Raw genomic sequence first — 8,658 nt, 5'->3', positions numbered from 1 at the left:
CATCGGAAATGATCCAGAACCCTTCACTTTGTTCACACTTTAGTGTTTTTTGTATTTTTATGGATAAATGGATAATGGATAAAACTATCATTTTTGCCAATCGATCTACACCAAATAACCAATAATGAAAAACCCCTCTGAAATCTCTCATTGTAATATCGAAAACTGAAATCTCTCATTTACATAAGTATTCCGATCCTTTGCTGTGGCACTCCAAATTGTGGTCACCTGTTTGCTTTAATTATCCTTGAGATATGTCTAGAACTTGACTGAATTAGTTTAGAAAGGCACACACTTGTGTATATATATATATATATATATATATATATATACCCACTGAATTTACACTGCATGTCAGGACAAAACAGAACATTCCAGTACAACAATAACTGCTGGTAATTGAAGAAAACTTTTGAAAAATAAATAAATAAATCACTATATCTATAACACTTATTGCAATGAAAGAAGATGAGTCACTAGTTGACCTTTTATTCTATTGTTTGTTTGAGTCTCATTTCTACATGTAATATGAGTAAGAAAATACTGTGGCTGGTAAAAAAAAATCCAGGTCTGAATGGGTTAAATAGAACTGTAATCTCGCGATAATATAACGCGCCTATGTGAACGCATGAGGCGGATATCCGGTCTCTTTCCAGTGGCGGACCTGAGCCGCGTCAGTCTCACAAAATGAAGGTGAGGTTGAACAAAATCGATTTTTATTGTGTCAGGCGAGGTTAATACAATTTAATTTTCGTTTAACATCGCCATATACAATGGTAACAGCGCAGGTGATCCGGTTGCGTTTTGTTTGGACGGTTTATAACCGAAGATGGATGTTGATTTTGTTCTGCAGTGCAAGCGGGGAACTCAGTGATTGGTAAAACATGGCGGCGTCCAGGTTGAGCATATGTGTATTAAGTATTACTTACTGTTGGCCCGCAGAAGTTTGAAAGACAAGGCGTACAATTTTTTATACTTTTTTTCCGACGTCCATTGATTACGTCTGTTGTTGGTAATCAAATTGTAAATTTTTTCGTCAGTTGCGCTATGTTAGTCCTGTTTAGGGTAGTTGGCGAGGCCTCGTGTCACGATTCAGTACGTTAGCTTTACTTCCAAGTTACCTACGGCTTTTCAAAAACTCCCGAGAATATAAAAAGCAAATAAAACGTAGATACTTCGCTGAGCATTTCACCCGTCAGATTGGCACGCTACACGCAAATGGATCAGCTTGCCGCGAAACTGATAACCTGTTAGGCGTGTTTTGAATGGCTTGCTACGTGCTAGCCACAATATCCAGTTAAAGTTACATTATTTCAGTGTCAATCACAAAATTAAGGTTTCACCCCAGCACCTCGATAAGGGCGATACTGTGCACAGTATAGTCGGTTAAAGGGCTTAAGTGTGCTGACCAAGCTTTACAGAGTGATGTGCATGGGGTAGCAGTGTGGTGTAGTGGTTAGGGAACTTGGTTTTTTAACTAGGAGGTTGCACGTTTTATTCTGATGCGGGGCACAGCCATTGTATCCTTCACTCAAATGCTATTCAAACTGAAATGATACAGTGAAGGCCAGTTTATAGTCCAGCAACAGATGAGATGCAAGGGATGTTGCTTTGGTTCATACTCTGGGCAAGTGGAGTTTGTTTACACTTTCTGCTCCGGCCAACAACCAGAATCTGCGTTGGGGAAATGGGACTTCCAGTCGAGCGGCACTCGAGTTTATAAATGAGTATTGTGATGTTTTTTTTTTTACATTACATTATTGGCGTTTGGCAGACGCTCTTACCCAGAGCGACGTACAGTTGATTAGACTAAGCAGGCGACTATCCTCCCCTGGAGCAATGCAGGGTTAAGGGCCTTGCTCAAGGGCCCAACGGCTGCATCTCATTGTGGCTACACCGGGATTAGAACCGGGATTAGGATCTGACCCAAGCTTCTCTCCCCCCCCCTCTCTTGCAGCTCAACATCTCTTTCCCGGCCACTGGCTGCCAGAAGCTGATCGAGGTGGACGATGAGAAGAAGCTGCGCACCTTCTACGAGAAGCGCATGGCCACCGAGGTGTCGGCTGACCCTCTGGGCGACGAGTGGAAGGTGAGCGCGCCCGTCGCTCGCGGCAACCGTCGCCGCGGCGTCGCTCGGGGGAACGGTCGCCATGGGGTTGCCTGGGCAGTGGGGCCGTGTATAATAAGCGTGTGTTGTGGCTGTGCAGCGCTTCATGGTGTGTATAATAAGCGTGTGTTGTGGCTGTGCAGGGCTTCATGGTGTGTAATAAGTGTGTGTTGTGGCTGTGCTGGGCTTCATGGTGTGTATAATAAGCGTGTGTTGTGGCTGTGCTGGGCTTCATGGTGTGTATAATAAGCGTGTGTTGTGGCTGCTGGGCTTCATGGTGCGTATAATAAGCGTGTGTTGTGGCTGTGCAGGGCTTCATGGTGTGTATAATAAGTGTGGTGGCTGTGCTGGGCTTCATGGTGTGTATAATAAGCGTGTGTTGTGGCTGTGCTGGGCTTCATGGTGTGTATAATAAGCGTGTGTTGTGGCTGCTGGGCTTCATGGTGCGTATAATAAGCGTGTGTTGTGGCTGTGCAGGGCTTCATGGTGTGTAATAAGCGTGTGTTGTGGCTGTGCTGGGCTTCATGGTGTGTAATAAGCGTGTGTTGTGGCTGTGCAGGGCTTCATGGTGTATAATAAGCGTGTGTTGTGGCTGTGCAGGGCTTCATGGTGTGTAATAAGCGTGTGTTGTGGCTGTGCTGGGCTTCATGGTGTGTATAATAAGCGTGTGTTGTGGCTGTGCAGGGCTTCATGGTGTGTATAATAAGCGTGTGTTGTGGCTGTGCAGGGCTTCATGGTGTGTATAATAAGCGTGTGTTGTGGCTGTGCAGGGCTTCATGGTGTGTATAATAAGCGTGTGTTGTGGCTGTGCAGGGCTTCATGGTGTGTATAATAAGCGTGTGTTGTGGCTGTGCAGGGCTTCATGGTGTGTATAATAAGCGTGTGTTGTGGCTGTGCAGGGCTTCATGGTGTGTATAATAAGCGTGTGTTGTGGCTGTGCAGGGCTTCATGGTGTGTATAATAAGCATGTGTTGTGGCTGTGCAGGGCTACATGGTGCGCATCAGCGGGGGAAACGACAGGCAGGGCTTCCCCATGAAGCAGGGCGTTCTGACGCACGGCCGCGTCCGCCTGCTCCTCAGCAAGGGCCACTCCTGCTACCGCCCGCGCCGCACCGGAGAGCGCAAGCGCAAGTCCGTCCGCGGCTGCATCGTCGACGCCAACCTCAGCGTGCTCAACCTGGTCATCATCAAGAAAGGTGCGTGCGCACGCGTCACTGAAACCAGGCTACTCACGCGGCTTCTGTCTGGGATTGGCCTCTTTCGGTCTAATCAACTGTAAATCGCTTTTGATCACAGTGATGAAATAATAATATAAACAATATAACGTTGCAGCAACATTGAGAGTGTTTTGTGTGCGCGGAGTTGTACGCCAGTCTGGCAGTGCCGTTGTGATTTGGGGCTTGCAGGCTAGATTTCCCAAAGTACTGGATCAAAACATAATGGAACGGGATCAGATATCGTACTCCATCCTCCGAACTTCAGGGAGACCTGGGCCAACCTTCTCACTAGCTTCATGTCACTTTGAATTTGTGTGCTGTGTGATTGGTATAGATGGGGACTGCAGGTCCCCTACCCAAACAGTGTTCACAGGAGTGTGTACTGTGTGCTTTTGTGGGCATTACAAGTAGCGCGCCTCAATTTAGTTCATGCTCACTGACTGTTGAGCATTCCTGGCCCGGACTTTTCCTTGCGTAGAGTGCAGTCTGGCTGTCAGAATAGTCAACCTGCCTCTTGCACACCAGTAGACCCTTGCAGGCTGGCCTGTAGCCTCTAAGGGGGGACAGTGTTGTGCTACAGAAACTGTGGAGCTGCTCACCAGATGTGACCTGACCCCCGCACTGTGGCTGGTTGAACTGCGTTGCTCTGCCATGCCCTCCTGCATCACAGAAAACGTTTGTAATACCGTAAAGGGGATCCAAACTGATACAGTTAAGCAAATTAGCATAGGAAACTGTCACTAGACAAGATTAGCTTTGAGGATCTACAGCATTTTCTGGGGCGGGGGTTTAAGTTCAGGATTTAACTGCAGGATTAAATCCTGCGGCTCCTGCTTTTTAAGAAATGAAATTGTGTGCAGTAACAGCATTACACCTGGGAGGGTAGAGTGAGCTAAGCTGTGGGAAGTGGCTGAGGCCTTGTGACCTCCATAATGGGTGGAGACTTCTCACTGTCAGTCACAGCTGGGTGTGAGCCAGTCGATACCTTTTCACACCAGCAAGAAATCTGATTGGCTCAATTCGGTGAGGTGCTGTCAAAGTCTGAAGCTCCCGCCCATTCTTGGGCTGATGAAGCCTCGTTCAGCTGTTGCTAGGAAACGGCCGTCCCTAACTGTCCCCCCCCCCCCACCCCCCTGTCCCAGGTGAGAAGGACATCCCCGGTCTGACCGACAGCACCGTCCCCCGCCGGCTGGGCCCCAAACGGGCCAGCAAGATCCGCAAACTCTTCAACCTGTCCAAGGAGGACGACGTGCGCCAGTACGTGGTGAGGAGGCCCCTGGCCAAGGAAGGTGAGTGCCCCCCCTCCTCCCCCCTCCCGGGTGTCTACCGGAGTGCCCCCCCCCCCCCCCCCTCCCGGGTGTCTACCGGAGTGCCCCCCCCTCCCGAGTGTCTACCGGAGTGCCCCCCCTCCCGGGTGTCTACCGGAGTGCCCCCCCTCCCGGGTGTCTACCGGAGTGCCCCCCCCCCCTCCCGGGTGTCTACCGGAGTGCCCCCCCCCCCCCTCCCGGGTGTCTACCGGAGTGCCCCCCCCCCCCCCCTCCCGGGTGTCTACCGGAGTGCCCCCCCCCCCTCCCGGGTGTCTACCGGAGTGCCCCCCCTCCCGAGTGTCTACCGGAGTGCCCCCCCCCCCCCCCTCCCGGGTGTCTACCGGAGTGCCCCCCCCTCCCGAGTGTCTACCGGAGTGCCCCCCCTCCCGGGTGTCTACCGGAGTGCCCCCCCTCCCGGGTGTCTACCGGAGTGCCCCCCCTCCCGGGTGTCTACCGGAGTGCCCCCCCTCCCTCCCGGGTGTCTACCGGAGTGCCCCCCCCCCCTCCCGGGTGTCTACCGGAGTGCCCCCCCCCCCCCTCCCGGGTGTCTACCGGAGTGCCCCCCCCCCCCCCCTCCCGGGTGTCTACCGGAGTGCCCCCCCCCCCCCTCCCGGGTGTCTACCGGAGTGCCCCCCCCCCCCCTCCCGGGTGTCTACCGGAGTGCCCCCCCCCCCCCTCCCGGGTGTCTACCGGAGTGCCCCCCCCCCCTCCCGGGTGTCTACCGGAGTGCCCCCCCCCCCCCCCCCTCCCGGGTGTCTACCGGAGTGCCCCCCCCCCCCCTCCCGGGTGTCTACCGGAGTGCCCCCCCCCCCCTCCCGGGTGTCTACCGGAGTGCCCCCCCCCCCCCTCCCGGGTGTCTACCGGAGTGCCCCCCCCCCCCTCCCGGGTGTCTACCGGAGTTCCCCCCCCCCCGGGTGTCTACCGGAGTTCCCCCCCCCCCCCCCTCCCGGGTGTCTACCGGAGTGCCCCCCCCCCCCCTCCCGGGTGTCTACCGGAGTGCCCCCCCCCCCTCCCGGGTGTCTACCGGAGTGCCCCCCCCCCCCCCTCCCGGGTGTCTACCGGAGTGCCCCCCCCCCCCCCTCCCGGGTGTCTACCGGAGTGCCCCCCCCCCCCCTCCCGGGTGTCTACCGGAGTGCCCCCCCCCCCCCTCCCGGGTGTCTACCGGAGTGCCCCCCCCCCCCTCCCGGGTGTCTACCGGAGTGCCCCCCCCCCCCCGGGTGTCTACCGGTTTCTTCTAAGGCCAAATTAGCATGCTGTATCTCATGAAAAATCTGTGAAGATGTGGTCCAAAAGTGTGACGAGTTGACATGGAATTACCCTTGTAATCCTGAAGCGGACGAACGTCTGTCCCGCACACCAGTAGACCCTTGCAGGCTGGCCTGTAGCCTCTAAGGGGGGACAGTGTTGTGCTACAGAAACTGTGGAGCTGCTCACCAGATGTGACCTGACCCCCGCACTGTGGCTGGTTGAACTGCGTTGCTCTGCCACGCCCTCCTGCATCACAGAATGTTTTATTTTCATTTCTGTGGCCGAGGGCAGGAAGTGGCAAATTCAGGTCTCACTCGTCTGTAGGAGGTCCCTGCGGCCGGGTGCGTAAAACACCTTCAGTTTTCTGCTTGGTTGTCTTGGTTAAGACGTTACATAAAGTATGTTACATAAAACTCCTCGTGTTTTCATAAGGCAAGACGGTTGTTTTTCTCGCCTGCCAAATTGTTTTAAGGGAATACTTAAAGGGAAATAAACACTTAAGGGAAGTATTTAAGCCCTTAAATATATACTTAAGAATTGCTATGCAACTCTAAAGTTTAAAGGGTATTTTAAGCAACTAAGGGGAAATGTCCTTTAAGCCAGATTTTACGCAACTGGCCAGGGCTCCTTTGAGGATGGAGGTCTCCCGTTCCTCGCTCTGACCTCACACGTCTCTCTCTACCTGCGGCAGGTAAGAAGCCGCGCTCCAAAGCCCCGAAGATCCAGCGGCTGGTGACCCCCCGGGTGCTGCAGCACAAACGCAGACGCATCGCGCTGAAGAAGCAGCGCACGCAGAAGAACAAGGAGGAGGCGTCCGACTACGCCAAGCTGCTCGCCAAGAGGATGAAGGTACGAGAGCAGTGTGTTACGCTTACCCCCACGCCCGCCGTTACCCCAACCCCCACGCCCGCCGTTACGCCTACCCCCGCGCCCGCCGTTACCCCAACCCCCACGCCCGCCGTTACCCCAACCCCCACGCCCGCCGTTACCCCAACCCCCACGCCCGCCGTTACCCCAACCCCCACGCCCGCCGTTACCCCAACCCCCACGCCCGCCGTTACCCCAACCCCCACGCCCGCCGTTACCCCAACCCCCACGCCCGCCGTTACGCTTACCCCCACGCCCGCCGTTACGCTTACCCCCACGCCCGCCGTTACCCCAACCCCCACGCCCGCCGTTACCCCAACCCCCACGCCCGCCGTTACGCTTACCCCCACGCCCGCCGTTACGCTTACCCCCACGCCCGCCGTTACGCTTACCCCCACGCCCGCCGTTACGCTTACCCCCACGCCCGCCGTTACGCTTACCCCCACGCCCGCCGTTACGCTTACCCCCACGCCCGCCGTTACGCTTACCCCCACGCCCGCCGTTACGCTTACCCCCACGCCCGCCGTTACGCTTACCCCCACGCCCGCCGTTACGCTTACCCCCACGCCCGCCGTTACCCCAACCCCCACGCCCGCCGTTACGCTTACCCCCACGCCCGCCGTTACCCCAACCCCCACGCCCGCCGTTACGCTTACCCCCACGCCCGCCGTTACCCCAACCCCCACGCCCGCCGTTACGCTTACCCCCACGCCCGCCGTTACGCTTACCCCCACGCCCGCCGTTACGCTTACCCCCACGCCCGCCGTTACGCTTACCCCCACGCCCGCCGTTACGCTTACCCCCACGCCCGCCGTTACGCTTACCCCCACGCCCGCCGTTACCCCAACCCCCACGCCCGCCGTTACGCTTACCGTAACCCTTTTTACATTAGTAGTTTACGGTCTGCGTCTCCTGTATAGGCTGGAACAGGTGCAGTCATATTTGTCAGATTTTCAGGCTCTGAAAGTCACGTGTTTGGCTCCATCGCTGGGCATTCTCCCTGCTGTCACCTGTGAGACTGAAGGAGTTTAAGACTTGCTGTAATCCTGAAGCAACATACGTCTGTCCCGCACACCAGTAGACCCTTGCAGGCTGGCCTGTAGCCTCTAAGGGGGGACAGTGTTGTGCTACAGAAACTGTGGAGCTGCTCACCAGATGCGACCTGACCCCCGCACTGTGGCTGGTTGAACTGCATTGCTCTGCCACCCCCCCCCCCCCCCGTTTTACAGTATTATAATTTTATTTAACACCGCAGAGACATCCATGGCTGTCTATTCTCGTATAGCATGGTGTGTGTTAAAGGTAGAGTCTGAAACGGGGGCGTGGAATCGTTCCCCGCTCGCGATTGGCCGGGCGTGCCCCGTTCACGCTCGCGATTGGCCAGTTGAGCTCTGCGGTGCGCAGACTGGGGTTGCTTTGCTCACCCGTGTTGTGTTCCCTCCGCAGGAGGCCAAGGAGAAGCGGCAGGAACAGATCGCCAAGCGCCGGCGCCTCTCCTCCCTCAGAGCCTCCACATCCAAGTCCGAGTCCAGCCAGAAGTAGGCTCGGCGTGTAAAGAAAATTAAAGTTGAGGTTTTGCTCTAAAGACGGTCCTCCGTGTGTGTTTCATTACCAGCGGTTTCCTGTGAATACTCCCACGATGGCAGCCTGTGGGGGTACAGTGGTAATTCATACTGAACTGACTATCGCGGCCTCCTTGTTGCCAAATATTTTGGGGATCCCTGAACGAACCTGGGTAACGGTTACATGAAGGAGACGGGAAGCGTCTAGAGGAGGTGGTCTAAGCTCGGTAGACGCATCATGACACGATCACTTCCATGCGAATCGGACCGTCTGACTTCACTATGCGTACGCTCAACCAGGGCTACAGGGTTGAGTCCAGTCTCAGTTCAGTCTGAGGGGCCCGTTATTA

At 55.6% G+C, this 8,658-nt stretch overlaps 1 protein-coding gene across 1 annotated transcript; it reads left to right on the top strand.

Annotated features, from left to right (window-relative positions):
- The first annotated feature begins 577 nt into the window (after positions 1–577).
- LOC133130293 (small ribosomal subunit protein eS6) lies at positions 578–8,331 on the top strand. Its single transcript, XM_061244770.1, has 6 exons — positions 578–693; positions 1,958–2,089; positions 3,093–3,303; positions 4,467–4,613; positions 6,571–6,728; positions 8,193–8,331. The coding sequence occupies exons 1-6, from the start codon at positions 688–690 to the stop codon at positions 8,286–8,288; spliced, it is 750 nt and encodes a 249-aa protein (XP_061100754.1). The 5' UTR covers positions 578–687; the 3' UTR covers positions 8,289–8,331.
- Positions 8,332–8,658: the final 327 nt, after the last annotated feature.

This window comes from Conger conger, chromosome 6, assembly GCF_963514075.1.
Source record: "Conger conger chromosome 6, fConCon1.1, whole genome shotgun sequence".
Taxonomy (NCBI): Eukaryota; Metazoa; Chordata; class Actinopteri; order Anguilliformes; family Congridae; genus Conger; species Conger conger.
The sequence above is the reverse complement of the archived record's forward strand: the minus strand, read 5'-3'. Positions and strand labels throughout refer to the sequence as shown.

Bases quoted from the DNA above. Each gene is read 5' to 3' on its own strand.
- LOC133130293 (XM_061244770.1), top strand. The intron at 4,614-6,570 runs GTGAGTGCCCCC...TACCTGCGGCAG, and splicing joins GAGGCCCCTGGCCAAGGAAG to GTAAGAAGCCGCGCTCCAAA. The intron at 6,729-8,192 runs GTACGAGAGCAG...TTCCCTCCGCAG, and splicing joins TGCTCGCCAAGAGGATGAAG to GAGGCCAAGGAGAAGCGGCA.